Source organism: Eubalaena glacialis, chromosome 5, assembly GCF_028564815.1.
Source record: "Eubalaena glacialis isolate mEubGla1 chromosome 5, mEubGla1.1.hap2.+ XY, whole genome shotgun sequence".
NCBI classification, from domain to species: domain Eukaryota; kingdom Metazoa; phylum Chordata; class Mammalia; order Artiodactyla; family Balaenidae; genus Eubalaena; species Eubalaena glacialis.
In genome coordinates, this window is record NC_083720.1 from 119,005,638 (window position 1) to 119,022,515 (window position 16,878).

General features: G+C 42.9%; 1 protein-coding gene across 4 annotated transcripts in view; it reads right to left on the minus strand.

Moving 5' to 3' along the window:
• The window catches only part of ARHGAP10 (Rho GTPase activating protein 10), a 322,216-nt gene that overhangs the window by 88,935 nt on the left and 216,403 nt on the right, over positions 1-16,878 (minus strand). For all 4 annotated transcript variants that reach the window (XM_061191611.1, XM_061191609.1, XM_061191608.1 and 1 more), the window contains exons 17-18: positions 11,379-11,484; positions 9,799-9,958 (exon numbers count right to left, since the gene is read on the minus strand). In XM_061191611.1, the coding sequence (XP_061047594.1) occupies positions 9,799-9,958; positions 11,379-11,484 (266 nt within the window). The remainder of the gene's footprint in view (positions 1-9,798; positions 9,959-11,378; positions 11,485-16,878) is intronic.

A 16,878-nucleotide genomic window follows, 5' to 3' on the forward strand; every position in this document is an offset into this window, starting at 1 on the left:
CCTCGCACAGAAACGAAGACCCAACACAGCCAAAAATAAATAAATAAATAAATAAATTTATTTTTTTTAAAAAAAAGGGATTTATTAAAAGGAGTAGCAGAAAGCAGAAAGAGCTGGAACTCAACACTTGCCTGAATTAGGAGCTTGAGGCCATCAAGAGTCAACCAGCAAGTCTCCACTTCTCGCCTCTGCTTCCCTCTTGTGACCAGCTATCCGATCCTTCCCAGAGCACTGCTTCCTCCACTTGGTACTGGACCCGTCACAGGGGTTCTTCAGCCCCAAGCCCCAAAGCCACCTCCCAGTAACGGGCTGTGTTTCCCCACATCCCAACTCCAAATCTCTAGAAGACAGAATCTCACTCAGCCCAGATGCCAGCGTGTCTGCTCTTCTGCATCCAGCTGGCCTAAATCAGCGGACCTAAATCAGAGCGGCACCAAGTCACACAAACGTGCTGGAGGGGTCTATCTCCACAGCAAGCAGTTGGGGGCTGGGCTGTCCACTAGGACATCTCTGTACTAAATGACTTACAGGACACTACAGATGAGGGGGGACAGTCTAGAAAAATACCCTTTTCCCAGCCCTGTCTACAAAGCAGCAGGAGATCTTTCCAGGAGAAAGAAGGAGAAAAAAAAACTTTTCTCTGCAAGTATCCTAGTCTAATGCAAATGGCTCTATTACCATGGTATAGGCTTCAACAATACACATACTATACAATACAAACTTATTTTTAATTCTAAAGGTTTTGCTAAAAACATGTAGCTTATTCTCCATACTCTGGTTTATAGTTTTGAAAAATCAGTTCTTTACATATTATTGAACTGATACTCCATATTTATGTTTTCCCACTTATACTATTTGGTGTAATATTAGATATCTGAAAATATATGTGAGACATCAAAATATTGTTTTTAGTGATGTAGTTCAATCTACATATATTCCAGATCTGCTGTTCCTGAGCATCAGAATATTGCAGCCCTGCCCATTAGACAGCGACCCTGAACACAAAGCCTTCCACTGAAAGCCATTTAGAATGCAAGGAGCAGCCGTAGAGTGGAAGGCTTGACAGCTCCAACCCCTGGGCCAGACAGTCCTGGGTTCCAATCCCAGCGTCGCCATTTCCCAGCTGTGTGACCGTGGGCGAATTTCACCCTAAGCCCCATTTCCCAAATTGTAAAATAAGGATGATAACGTCTACCTGAGGCGTGAGACGTATAGAGTCGTTGAGCAGGTAGTAAACGAGATCATGATGTAGAATACAGTGTGAGCACTTGATAAGTATCAGGCAGACTGTCATCCTATATTAATGATGCTGATGGTGATGAAGACGAGGAGGAGGAGGATCACCAGGGCTTAGCTAGAGCTTTCATCAATGGTGAGGCTGAGAGGCCTTGACCCTGCCTGCCGAGCCTAGAAAGAATGCATCTCAGAAGTGGGCTGTATGTCACAGGAAAGCCATCTGAGCGGCGGGAAGAAGGCCAGGTGAAAGGAGTTTGCTTTCCCGTCCTCACGCACTGGGTGTAACAGTCATTTACATAACAATCATACTGGTTCTCTCAAAATACTAACAAGTCAGCGCTGAAAAGAAATGAGCTACCAAGCCATGAAAGGACGTGGGGGAACCTTAGATGCACAGTACTCAGTGAAAGAAGCCAATCTGAAAAGGCTCACACTGTATGAGTCCAACTATATGACACCTGGAAAAGGCAACACTGTAAAGACAGTAAAAAGATCAGTGATGGCCAGGCTGGCGGGGTGGGGAGGGCATGGGTGGGAGGAGATGAACAGACTGAGCACAGGATTTTCAGAACCGTGAAAACACACAGACGATCATGAGGAACGTGTCATAACACATTTGGCCTGACCCAAGAAGGTACAACACCAAGAGCGAACCCTAAGTAAACTCTGGTGACAATGACGTGCCAGGGTGGGTCCCGCGGCTGTAACAAATGGAGAAGGCTCTGCGTGCATGGGCGCGAGGGGGCTGGTACTGGAAATCTTCGTACCTTCCTCTCAATTCTGTTATAAATCTAAAACTGTTCTAAAAAAATACAAAGTCTTTTGGAAAAAACACAAATAAGTCATTACAGTTGTTTGATATGAAATGTGCATATTTACATACACATTATCGGACAGCTACAGTGCAGATGTCAGGAGTCGGCTTTGGAGGCAGACAGACAGAGTTCAAACCCCAGCTTGGCCACTTGAGCAATTCACTGAGCCTCATTTTCCTCATCTGTAAAACAGCTCATGTCATCCTCACCACAGGTCTCTGCTGGATAGGTACTTTAGCTTTTCCTATTTCACAGATGAGGAATCTGATGATGAAGTGAAGTGGGGGGCCCAGGTCACCAAAGTCACACAACTTGGTGGAGCTGAGATTCCAACCCAAGGAATTCTACTCTCGAGCCGGCTCTGCTACATTCTGTGATACTGTCTGCAGATTATTTCAATAAAATGTCATATAAGGAGCAGAGCCTAGGTACCAGCACATAATCATCCCTCTGCTGGCTACTGAAATTATTACTGCTCTCAACTTTGTCTTGAGAGAGATGGAAGAGACAGCTCTGAAAGCCGGTTTCTTTATTTTACAAAGAAAAGTTAAAAGGGGGCGCTTTGTCCATGCAAAAGCCAAGCCCATAAGCACCCCACACTCTGCTGTCCCCCAAGGAAAGTCAAGGTTGCTTCTCTAGGGCCCACCCACACAAACCACACCACGCCCACCCCTCACGCTTACATCCTTATTTTCCCTTCCAAGTACTCTGGGTATTGCTGGGAATATAAACAACATAAAAGGGAGGTGAGGAAAAGGATCAGATGCCTCCTCACCATTTTGAATTCTACCAACACTGATTCAGTGTCAAGTGCCAAGCGCCGAGACAAGCTCGGAGGACCTGTCTTTGCAGCTCTGCGTCTCCAAGGTCTCTGGCCGAGACTTTCAGAGTGGGCCAGACCTCAGCCATCTGCCAGCTTTCCTCCAACTCCTCAGACCCATCTCTACTAGGAACACAGTCTCATTATTACAAATATTATGGAGTTCTGCCTTCTGTTGAATCAAAAACTCACCTCCCAGCAAGTTCTGCTCACTTGGACCGAGTATGCTTTCTTAGACAACAGAGAATAAACCTCCCCGCCCCGCTTTCTACACCGTAGCTCTTCGATCTTCCTGAGACAGTCCCAGTGCCTTGTCTCTACTGGACATGAAAATGTTACAGAATTTGCTTGCATCAAACCACTCCAGTCCCATGGAAAAATATTATCTACCATCTACAGAGCTACAGCACAGCACACAGCAGAGACATCCCATGCCGCAGCTAAATGAAAAGAGTAGAAGACAATGTCATTATTATTTTCCAACTCTCCTTAAAGGAAGAGGACAAAGTTTTCTGTGCTTTTAAAGCTTCTTTCTAAACACACCAGAAAATGCACAGCCCTGTTGAGAAAAAAAAAAATAAATGTAACAGTAAAGTACGTTTTCATGGCTATGACAAGGAGGACAACATTTATGAAAACTGCAAGGAGAAAAGAAAAAAAAAAAAAACCTTTAAAAATTTGTCAAATATTCTTGCTGCAGGATTTGACCTCTAGGCTGAGTGGTCATGACTCAGGCAGACACCACCTTTTAGAAACTTTGGAGTTTTATTGTTGTTGCTGGTGCTTAAGACATTTCTTTTCCTGTCACATGAAAACTGCTGCTGCCTAGCAACCCAGTGCCAGCAAAGCTCAATCAAGATGCAGTTCAGGCTGGATTCTTTTTTAAAAAGAATTCTTTTCCCCATTAAATGACAAGCATGCCCTAAGACTGGAAGGTTCCTCGCGCTCAGTGAAAAATGGTTTGCATGCTACTCACTTGGGCCTCACTGGCGTTAAAGGATGACAGAGATCAACCCGCAGGAGAGAGCCAGGCTGGGTGTGGTTTCTGAAGCTTCAGGAATGGAGGAACGGGCTGCCCTGTACCCAGAAACAGACCACACGTGGACTGCAGGTGGGGCCTGAACAGGGAATCCATCCCACCATGAACCTGGGAGCAGAGACACGTTCTTCTAGCTTTTGGCAAAGACAGGAGGATGCAGGTCAGAAAGTCAGTCCCAAGGTTAACAAAAGTGATGCACTGCACCACTGGATACCCTTGTCCATGTGCATGTAATTTAATATTCTGGGGATTACACTGGACACCTGAGGGGAAATGTATACGTCCTTCTCACCTTTACTGTTTCTAGGCTCCTCTATGACTGGAGGACACAGCCTATTCAAGAACTCTGCAACCTAAGTTACAAAGATGGATAAAGCACAGTCTACTGAAGAAACTCGTGAACAAGAACGTGGTCAGCCTTTTCCAACAAAGCGTGACCATCCCGAACGGCCTCTGTTTTCTCACCAGGAAAAACGAGACAGACTGACACAGAGCTCACTTCAAAGGTGAATGTGCTTCTTTGAGCAAACTTATAGGAATCCTCACCAAGGAAAAGTTTTATGTAAACAAACTCTTAGCACCTTATGGTCCACAGAAACTGTACTACATAAAGGGTAATACTAGGAAAAAAAAAAAAAACTTCATAACCTACTGACCCTCAGAGAATCAGTGACCATGAGAGCAACCTATCACACTGAAAATCCAATGAAAATCCTTAACAAGATAAATATAACCTGGATTATAACTATATTATTGCATGTATTTTGTAAAGTGATTTGGTTGAGAGTAACATTATGTACCTTACTTTACATAAACTGCCAGTTTAAACATTAACATAAAACAAGGCAGATATGAAAAGAGAACCACCTGATATGGGTTTCTTTTTTTTTTTGATGATTCTCAAAGGCTCTTCTGAACCTTCAAGGGCCCTGGGGGACTGAGGCAGGGCAGAGAAAAGGCGGGAGTCACATTATAAGTATATATTTCTTTTATGACATTAAAAATGTATAAAATAGCAGAATAGGCTCAATTTAAACAGATCCTGTAACTCGACAGGGTTCTTTACACACCTGTTTAACAAAGTTCCTCTGAAGATGGCCCCCACCCCAGCTGTGAGCTAACAGGTGATCAGAATATGAGAATTATGAGCAAGCCGTGGACAACGCAGGTGTACGGGTCCTCCATCATCCTTCTTTTCCCTGTCACGTCTGCTCTGACTTTTCCTCCCATCTGTTCTTCTGTCACATGGGAAAAACTGGAAGTAGATCCAGACTTATTATCATCCATTCCTGAACACTCACACGTTTAAGGCCTTACAAGTTGCTCTCAACAGACATCTCACTCTTGGAGAGAACACGCCTTCCACTCGTCCCCATACTTGCCCATCTCCTGACAGCAACTGGCATCACTGACAACACCCTTTGACCACCTTGACACTGAACTCGTCTGGGCTTCTTCTGGCTCCTCTTTTATCACTAAGAGTAAAATCTCATTATTTCTCAAAGATATTGTTCTTCTCTTCTCTGAGTAATGAAAAGCAAAGGCTTTGGGGTCGAACAATCCTTAGTGCAAACCCAGGCATTGCCACTCGCTAGCTGTGTGGCCGTGAGCACAGGATCTTGCACCCTTCGGTTTTTCTCATATGCATAAAGGGATAAGATATGTAATATGAATTCTGTACACATATAAGGATACCATTACATATATATACGCAATGGGCATTACACACACACACACAGGTCATGTGAGATAAACACCGTATATAACAGACACACCAATGAATTCTTTCTCACATCTATCTCATGTCTTTACACCATATGGTACACTTTCTCCCACTAAATTCTCTCCCCAGGTTGAGCCCCACATCTCCAACTGTCTGCTGGGCTTATCTTGCTGGATATCCAGACAACAACTAAAATTCTGCATGTTATAAACGGAACTCATCTTCTGCCCCAAACCCATTTTTTCCCTCCTTCCATTAATAACACCAATATTCTCCCAGGATGGAATATTCAGCATCATTTATAACACCTTCTTCTGAGATACAAATCCAGTGCCTGGATTGTGTCTATCCCACCTCACAAACCGATGCTCTCCACCTGTAACTCACCATTCTCACGACCATGCCATGGGACCTCTCACCTGGTCTTTTATTCCTCTACTTTCTACTGCCAACCCTGCTGCCAGATTAAGCACATGAGGCTTAATCTTAAAAACCACGAGAGGCCCTGATACCTCTAAAATTAGATCCAAAGTCCTAAGGTGGCCGTCTCAACCTCCCCACACCTGGCCCAGATCTCCTTCCAATCTCATCTCGTACCACTTGCCCCCGTTCCAACAGGAGCCTCTTGTTCCCAGAACACACACCTGCTGTTTCTCTGATGACATGATGCCCCACACCTGAAGTGTCCCCTTAAAACACCTCCACCTGTTCAAACTCCATTCTAAAACCTACTCAAATCACCTCTTCAGGAAACTTTCCAGATTCCCCACAGTTGGATATAAACTCTCCTCGGAAATCTCGGCAGCTTTCTCTCTATCTGTCTGAGAGCGCTTACTCTCCACCATCTCTTCTTTTCCCTACAGGACTGTCTTCACTTCTCCCAAATCTCACACCATGTCTGACTCAGAGCAGGCACTCATGACAGATGTACTGAATTAATCCATAACAAGTACAGTCTGTCCTCCGTGGGTTCCCCATTAGCGGATGTAATCAACAGCAGATCGAAAATATTTGGGAAAAAAGGTTCCAGAAAGTTCCAAAAAGCAGAACTTGCATTTGCTGCACGCTGGCAACTACTTACATAGCATTTACATTGTATCAGGTATTATAAGTAATCTAGAGATGACTTAAAGTATATGGGAGAATGTGCATAGGTTATATGTAGATACTCTGCCATTTTATATAAAGGACTTGAGCATCCGTGGATTTTGGTATCCGCAGGGGGTCCTGGAACCAATCCCCCCCAGATACCGAGGGACAACTGTATACTTTAAGAACAAAACATATGCAGAACTCACACATTTTGAGGCACAACCCCAATTTGAAAATCCTTGGGAATTTCACAGTACCCTTTCTACCTGGGAAATGCAATTTTCTGGTTTGCAAGGGAAGAAAGACCTTGATAATTTTTTTGGCCCGCGAACACTTCTTTTAAAACAAAATCTTAATGTACTGAGTGGAAATGAAGCCAAAACATATGGATTAAGTTTCCTATAAAGTACATATGGATTTTATGAAAACAACAAAGAGGCTTGGATAAAATGTGATCTCCAAAGCAGATTAACCAAGGGTCTTTTTCTAACTCCAAAATTAATCTGTAGCTTTCTTGCTTTAATTATATGTTGAAAGTTTCCTTTTCTGACTTAGTGACTTTCCTAGTCAGATTTAACATTTTTCACATTCCTAGGGAAGAAAAATAAGTAACTGAGGAAAAGAAAACATTTTCCTTCTACTGTCATTACCCACCCCCCCATTCCTTCTCCTTCAGAGACACCACCTAGGCCATTTCATTTCATTGCTAGTTTCCCCTCCTTTTTTGAATTATAATTTTTTTTCCTTCCTCACGAGACTATTCTTTTTAACGTTTGTTATCCTTCCTCCCTCTCTCTTTTTCCCTTTGTTCTCAAACATTAAGAGGAACCGTATCTCTCCCTCACTACATTCAAGTCAAACATCAGCTCCTTTGGGTGGTGTATGTGGATCCGTTGTCAAGAAAACGTATGGCTCAGCTGGGGCCAGACATCCCTACGAAGTGTTTCTACGCAATCACCCTTGTTAGCAGAAATACTCTTCCTCATAGCAGAGCCTGGACTCCGAAGTGAAGTCCACTTTAGCAGGAACGAAGAGCTGGGAGTGAAAGTGGACAAGGATGAAATCGAAGGGTGGAAAAAAGAGGTAATAGGGATAGTAAGTTCTCAAAAATGTTCACTAATCCAAGCTAACTGCCCCTACCCAACCCCAAGCAACCCTCTGCTTCCAAAGCTAAACTCACACACTCAATGAAGAATCTGAAAGTCAATATCTCACCTCCTCTTGGTAGGAAACCTCAGGACTTCAATCAGTATTGGTTGTGCGTTCACAGCACTATCTAGACTGGCCACCGAAAGGGAGAGAGGGAGAACCGAAAGCCCTCTACTTCATTCTATAAAGCTCCATCTCCAAGAGTGGGTCCAGTTCCATCTGCTGTTAACTATTATAATTGGCTCGCCAATGCCACTTGGAATTCCTGTAAGATTGGTTAACAAGGTGAAAGCAGCCCTCTCTATTTCCCAGCAGAAAAAAATCGTGTACTTATCTTCCCAGCTTCAAATACGAGAGGAAAATAGGAAGCTACAGCATTAGATGGAGAGCCTTTTATCCAAGAGCAAGACCCAGAACCAGTATTTTCACAAATATATTGGATAAAAGTTCTCTTAATTGGGATTTAATCTAATGATAGTTGTGCTCCTAAACATTGTCTCGAAGCTTATAGTCTAATTATTTCTTTTTCTCATAATGAATAGTAGCCATCGTGCCCTGAAGCTGTCTGGATAGTTCACCGTACACATTAATGACTGTTTGACGGGGCCATAAAAGGAGGCATAAATGCACCACTAGCTACCAAAAAACAAAACCAAAAACCCCACCAATGTCTGACACCCACAAAACAAGCTGCTTTTACCATACTGGTAAAGCAAATCTCTAACCAGGTTTCAAGCCTAGCTTTTCAGTGGAGACCGATATTTGCACCAGCTAGAATTGCTCTAGCCAACAGCAAACGCAACAAGAATCCAAGAAGTGTTCTCGCAACACTTGTGCAAAGGGACTACACCTCTCTTCATCTGTCTCTTTCCCACTCCCCTGACCCCCAGAAATTTCACTGAATCCATTAATTCACCAAATAAATACTAACCAAGCGCCTAAGGAATACCAGGTATTATTCTAAATGTGCAAAAAGATCTTTGCCCTCAAAGATCTAGAAGAAAGAAATAGATAACAACTAGAAAAATAAGTCAATCGCATAATATGTTAGACAGGGATGTGTGCTGTGGGACACAAGTCCCGAAACAGGGCTCAACCCCCTAGATCGTGACCCGCTTTCCATCAGGGACTGTAATGTTCATCTTCACCTCCCAGCACCTAATACATGCTTGGCATATAACGTAATCTCAATATTTTAGAAAATTTATAAACAATTAAAGTTGTTGACCAAGCATTTTAACAGTTTTCCAATTCCCTATCTTAAAAGTGAGGAAAGTTATTAGGAAGGTCCTGATCTATATGAACAGAATAAAGGGGGGAAAAAAATCTAAAAGTTCTTGAAAGAGTCTATTGTATTTTGAAAAATCATGTATTCCCTTGAATACAGAGAAACAAACAACAGGATATGTTACCTAAGAGAGTATTCATTTTAAACCAGAGATTCTCAACCTGGAGGCCCCGGGTTTGAGGATGCTGTGAATCCCCGGAAATTGTTAGCACAATTGCAGGGAGAGGGACAGTTGTGTGTGTTTTTCTGGGGAGAGTGTGATACAGATGGACAAAAAATGTTTTCCCTGTGTTACAGTAAACAGAATTTGAGTGAGAAATCCAAGGATAGGAACAAAGGCAGCAAAAAACATAAACAGTCCACAGTGACACTGCCAATATTCGTTTGCATCTGGATTAAACGTTGCTTCCTTAAACCAGTGAGATAACAGAAGACCGGGTAAGCTTCAGATTTGTGGAACTCCATCCAAAGACAGAAGCTCCATGAGGACTTCTCAGAACCAGGCTCACCATCATGATAATAAAATCATTAAGTAAAAAGAGAGAGCAGGGAAATCTAAGAGGACAGTTGTACCTCACACAGGGATGAGCCCGAAACAGGAATTCCCTTCTGGAAAAAAAAAAAAAGCACTTTTACCTTTTCATGATTTTCAATTAAAATTTCCACGACAATATTCTGAAACTTCAAATCCATGATGGCAGCAACAGTTTCCTCCTGTGGTCTCATCAGAGTTGGTCCAAACACCACTCCTAAATTTGCCACGGTCATGAGGTTCTGCTTGGAGTGATTTGAAACACTAATAAGATGAGGGGGGGAAGAAAGGTCTCTGGTTAAAAGAAGGGGCAATAACTGTGGCATGTAGAGTATTTTGCAACTCTGTATTTCCCTAAAAACAAGGAGCCAGACTCAACTGTCCTCAGTGTCTGCCACTGAGATCACCGCATCTGGCAAGGCCCCATGTGATGGGGTCCCTGACTACCTTCCTACTTCCCTTTCTTTGATGCTCTGCTTAACCACAGCATCTTTCTTAATAATTCTATGTATATGCTAAGCTTGTGTCTCTGAACGCCTTCATTTACTGTTCCTTTCTACTTAGAACATTGCTTCTTTCCCCAGGTCATTATACCCTCGCTTCCAGGGACTACTAAACCACATGGCACCATTGTACGAATCACCTTCACAAGCACACAGAGCTTGATCAGAACACCCACACTCATCCCTCTGGCCCAGTACCATTGTGCAGTGAACAACCTGGACAACTGTTCTCAGCAGCCCTGCAACCTAATTCGGGTCTCAACTCAAAAGGTCTCATCCTCAGAAAAGAAGTTCCATAACAACCCACTTTATAGTCCAACACCCAACATATATTCTTTATCCCTCACTCTACTTGGTCTTTTTACCATTTATCACCTGAAATTATTTTATATTTTTATTTTTAATGTTTATCATCTTTTCCATCTTAGAAAGAAGGGACTTCATGAAAGTAGGGACTTTGTCTATCTTGTTCAACTATGTATCTTTGTATCAGCTAGCACCTTAAGAAGGCATTCAACCAATATTTGCTGACCAAATGAATGAACAGCTTTACCAGCAGTAGGACCCTTGGAAACTCATAATATCCTCTGGCCTTCAGTTTCTTTTTCATGTGAAATATGGTTGTAAAACATAGCATTCCTCAGCTTCCTCTCACCTCTAAAATTTTACAATTACAGTGATCTAGGAGTCCTTTATATATGAAGAAAGAGCTAATTTTTCCACTGAATTATTAGATTTTGCTTGCTTTGTAAAGAGGGAGTGAAAGGAATAAACTGGATCCTATGAAATAACTACGTATTATTGGATTAAACAAACTTGAAGTACATGTTCAGACTCAGAGTTAGGTAGGTGTGAAACCAAGCTAAATTTGCTAACAGGCTTATAATCACATTTCCAGAATCTGTATGCAGGGAAATGTATAAGATTCTCTTTTCTTACTTCAAATCAAACCCTGAGTTGCTGGCAGTGACATTAAGCAAATAATTATACGACTTCATGAAAGCATCACATTTCATCACTCTTGTCCAAAACACACACAATAAGGCAAGTGTCCAGCCTGCTCTCGCAGGTGTGGTCCCTGGTATTGTGTAAACAGCCCCAGTTCCAAGTGTTACATATCCGACACCACCGCACGGTGCCCAGAGCAAAATAAAGCAAGTTAGGAAGAAAAAGAGGCTTACTTAGTTAAGTGTTTCACCAAAATATCCAACATTTCTTTATTTTTCTCCGGCAGTTTGTGTACCAAGAAATGGATAGCGTTAACACGAGATTCTGGGCTGCCGCTTTCTTTTAAGAAAAAAAAGAAAGAAAGAAAAGAAAAAGAAAAAATGGTTAGCAGAGAACTCAGAATCAAATATATTCCTAAAAACAATTACAATAGCTCATCCATTAAATCTTTAAGCAGATAATTTACATGTATTTTGCCACTTTGCAAAGGAAAAGAAAATCCGTCTATCCATCTTTCTCCCTATTATGAATCTTCTATGCCTCCCCTATGACGTAATTTCAGCAGGGCTGCAATTAGTGCCTTTCCCTCTGCTGATATTAAGAACAGAGGGCGACTACGGATTCTCCCTCTGGCACGCTGCATCTCAAGTCTGCTCCTCGCTTACCTGAGGAGTCTAGTCACTGGGTCACTGCCCCACATTGGAATGCAAATAAAATATCAGGATTAGGTTCCTCCCTTTTATGGGTTAAACTTTATCCCCCAAAATGATATGCTGAAATTGCAAACCCCCCTCCACCCCGGTATCTCAGAATGTGACTATTTTTAAACGTACCAGGGATTTGTTTTTATCAGGTGTGGTAAGACACGCAGACATGGAAACAACTCTCAGGAACGAAGACGCTTATCCTCACAGATCCCTAGAAACAGGTGGCATGGCACGCCATGCAGGGCCACATGGGGAAGCACCGGGGAGGTCAGGAGGCAATGAGCAAAAGGAAAATGTGGGCAAGAGGGTTTATTGCAGTATCCACATGAAGGAACAGGCAAGGCAGGGTAAGCAGGCTTAAGATTGGTTGGTGTGAATTTTTTCCGCAGGCTCGGGGGTATAGAGACTGTTCCTGATTATCTGATACCTGGCTCTGAGGCGGTTAAGGCAGAAGAGTATTGGTCTGGAGTGTTAGAACCCGAAAGATGGGGTCGGGGAGGGAAAATGGGCTCTGGATTGGTTAGTTTGCACATGGAAAGTGTGCTCAGGTTAAATATCTCTAGGAATTGGTTAGCCCCAGGAAGGGCTGTCTCCCCAGGGTCAGTCAGGCCCCAGATGTCGAAACATTAGAATAATGAGACATACTTGACGGTGCTTATTTGGAATAAGGTCACTGCAGATATCATTAGTTAAAATGAGACCACAGTGGGGCAGGGTGGTCCTTTAATCCAATGACTGGTATCCTTATAAGAAAACAAAGACATAGAGGGAAGATGGCCACGTGAAGGCAGACATACGGGAGAGTATCATGTATCAATGGAGACAAAGATTGAAGAGATGCGCCTACAAGCCAAGGAATGCCAAGGATTGCCAGGAAACACCGGAAGGTGGATGGGGCAAGGCTCCTTCCCTAGAGCCTTCCAAGGAAGCATGGCTCTGCTGACACCCTGATTTGGGACCTCACCTCTAGAACTGTGAGAGAATAAATTTCTGCTGTTTTAAGCCATCTGGTTTGTGGTACTTTGTCACAGCAGCTCTAGCGAACAAATATTGAATATATTACCTTTATTCCTTAGACTTTGGTATTAATGATCATCCATGGCTCTTACTAACAATGTGTCCAAATTCCCTTTATTGTGTTGATAGAATATTATGGGACAAATCAATAAAATGCTTATTATTGAGAATTATGCTAGAGTTGTCAGGGGTGTCAAAGAAGTGACTGATAAGAACTAGGTGCTCAGTTTACCACAGCAGGAAGGAAGGTTACAAATCGTTATGGAAGTTCACAGAGAGCTGGCAGGGATGCTCAAGAAGGTTTCACATAAGGGAGAACGTTTGAGTCAGGGCTTGAAGAACGGGAGAGGTTTCGGGGAAGGGTGGAACTGAGGGGTGTGGGGTACATTCAGGATTCAGCAAATAGTGTGAGAAAATACACAGCCTATTCAGAGACAGCTCCCTAAGCTGATATAAAGGTGGTCAGAGCCAAACTTTGGTCCGTAAAGACCGATATTACTCAGCCATAAAAAAGAACAAAATAATACCATGTGCAGCAACATGGATGGACCTAGAGATTGTCATACTGAGTGAAGTAAGTCAGACAGAGAAAGACAAATATATGATATCACTTATAGGTGGAATCTAAAAAAAATGGTACAAATGAACTTATCTACAAAACAGAAATAGAGTCACAGATGTAGAAAACAAACTTATGGTTACCAAGGGGGAAGCCGGGGGAGGGATAAATTGGGAGATCGGGATTGACATATACACACTGCTATGTATAAAATAGATAACTAATAAGGACCTACTGTATAGCACGGGGAACTCTTCTCAATACTCTGTAATGACCTACATGGGAAAAGAATCTAAAAAAGAGTAGATATAGGTATAAATGATTCACTTTGCTATACAGCAGAAACTAACACAACACTGTAAATCAACTATACTCCAATAAAAATTAGTTTTAAAAAAAAAAAGAGAACTTGTCTTTACTGGTTGCTTCTAAATTAGTCACCGAAAGTAAAGCAAGGAAGGAATATGAGGAGAGTTAAATTGGGGGGAAGACATACCTGACATTTTTAGAGGATGAATTAGAATGGGGAAAACAGCAAACTAAGAGGGAACCGCTATGTGGTCAAGAAGTATTGAGGCAGGAAGGGGCGGGGATGGGGGTGGGGAAATGGATCAAACTACAAATAAGGAAATAGAGCAAAGAAGTATAGTCTGCAGTCAGATGGTGGAATCACCACTTCCAACTGACCTGCTAAGTGGCCTTGAGCAAGTTACCTAACCTTGCTGGGCCTCAGGGTCGTCACCTGCTAAATGAAGTGAATAGCACTATCTCAGAAGGCCACTTGAGATTCCGTGAGGCGGCGTCTGTAAAGCACTTAGGCCCAGCAGCCGGCATACAGAGGCACTGGACCGCTGTTAGCAGTCATTGTTGATGCTGTTCACGTCACTGTTGATGTCTGTCTTCCTCTTATGTCACAGCTACTATGGAAGAGGCAGAATTGACAGGATTTAGCCTCAGACCAGCTACCGGGTCAAAGGAAGGAGGCAAAGATGACCGACGTTTCATGTCCTGGTTACCTGGCAGTACACTCAGTTCTGCTGACAGACAGGAACCCAGGAAGCGAAGCGGGTTTGAGAAGGAAGATGATGGTGGAAGTGATGGAGAAAGTGACATTCAGGGGCTGGTATTCTAGCAGGTATCTGGGAAGGGGAAGAGGCTTTAGAGCTGAAGGCCAGCCACGCTCTCCAAAGGATGTGACCTCCAGCACGTGGCCAAGGCTGCCCGAGTACTTCAGAGGCTAACAGAGGATGCGGTGGGGAAAAGAGCCCCAAAGACGTACAGGGGAGATGCCAGCAGGGAGCTAAGCAAAGCACAGGAGGAGGAAGAGACAAGAGGACCAGGGAGCTTCAGTGTCGTCAGAAAGTCAAGTGAGAAGAAACCTGCAAAGACTGGGGAGCTAGTGCTATCCAGAGTTAAGGGAGACTGGGGAATCGACAGACAGAGAAGGGGGCCACGGCTAAATTTACCAATTTTTACAAAAAAGGAGGTTAAAGAGTGAAGTGCTGAAGAGGATGGGGAGGGTGGGATTTCAAACCAATGGTTCAAAACAGGAGAAAAGGAAGGGAAGGGGAAAGAAAGGTAAAGCAGATCAAGAACAGGGAATTTGGTGGGGCTTTTTTGTTTGGTTTTTATAACTGAGGTGCAATTGACATGTAACACTATATTAGTTTCAGGTGTACAACATAGTGATTCAATATTTGGATACACTGCAAAATGATCACCACAATAAGTTACCAAATTTTTTTCTTGTGATGAGAATTTTTAAGATCTACTCTCTTGGGACTTCCCTGGTGGCGCAGTGGTTAGGAGTCTGCCTGCCAATGCAGGGGACACAGGTTCAAGCCCTGGTCCGGGAGGATCCCACATGCCACGGAGCAGCTGAGCCCGTGCACCACAACTGCTGACCCTGCGCTCTAGAGCCCGCGAGCCACAACTACTGAAGCCCGCGCGCCTGGAGCCCGTGCTCCGCAGCAGGAGAGGCCACTGCAATGAGAAGCCCACGTGTAGCAACAAAGACCCAATGCAGCCAAAAATAAATAAATAAAATAAATTTATTAAAAAAAAGATCTACTCTCTTAGCAACTTTCAAATATACAATACAGTATTATCAACTATAGCCATCATGCTGTACATTACATCCTCATGACTCATTTATCTTTTTTTTTCTTTTTCTCATTTATCTTATAATTGGAAGTCTGTACCTTTTGACCCCCTTCTCCCACTTTGCCCACCCCCCGGCCTCCCACCTCTGTCAACCACCCATCTGTTCTCTGTACCTATGAACTTGGATTTTTTGTTTTGTTTGGTTTTTTTTTTTTAAGAGTCCACAAATAAGTGAGATGATACAGTATTTATCTTTCTCTGCTTGACTCAGGGAATTTTTTTTTCAAAATGATAATAGTTTCACCTCCTTATCATTGTAAAAATTAAATATCTTTTCTGCTAAAATTTTAGCAAACATAGATAAAATAAAAATTCAGTTAAAAAAAACACTAAAAATCTGCAACATATATAGTTGAGAAAGAGCAAGCAATCAGACTACACAGAACTCCTACAAATCAGAAAAGAGAGAGAGAACCCAAAAGAAACAAAGGGAAAAGCATGGAGCAGAAACTTCATGAAAGGGGACAGCCATACCACCAATAAGTGTATGGAAAAAGCACTAAACCTCATTAGTTATCAGAAAAATAGAAATTAAAACCACAATAAAGGATTCCTATACACCCATCAGGATGGCTTTAAGTGAACATTAAGCTTGGGCAAGGACACGAAGAAACTGGAACTGTCATAGAGTAACTGGGTGGGAATAATTAAATGGTACAACCACTCTGGAGAACTGTTAGGCAGTATCTACTAATGTTGAACACACACATTCCCGACGACCCCAAAATGTCACTCATAGGACCATTCACTAAAGGACACATAGCAGAATGTTCTCGGCAGCAGCACCCTTGGTAACAGTCCAAAACCGAAGCAACTCAAGTACCCATCAAGAGCAGAACAGGAGGGTGGTGGTATATTCATACCATGGAATATTGTACTGCAATGAGAGCGAACGATCCACTGATTCACTCAACAGGAATGAATCTCACAAGATAAGCAAAAGAAGCCAGACACATTGGTGTATTATGTTTGATTCCATTTACAAAAAAGGTCAAATGCAGCAACCCTCACCTGTGGTGTCAGAAGTCAGGAGCATGCTCACATATCATGGGGGTGGATGGTGACCGTGTGGGTATGAGGAAGGGCTTCTGACAATGTTTTTTTTTTTTTGGCTGCACCACTCAGCTTGTGGGATCTTAGTTCCCCAACCAGGGATCAAACCCTGGCCCTCGGCAGTGAAAGCGCAGAGTCCTAAACACTGGACCACCAGGGAATTCCCCAATGTTCTATTTCTTGATCTGGGGGCCGATTACATGGCTATCTTGACTCTGAAAATTCATTAAGCTG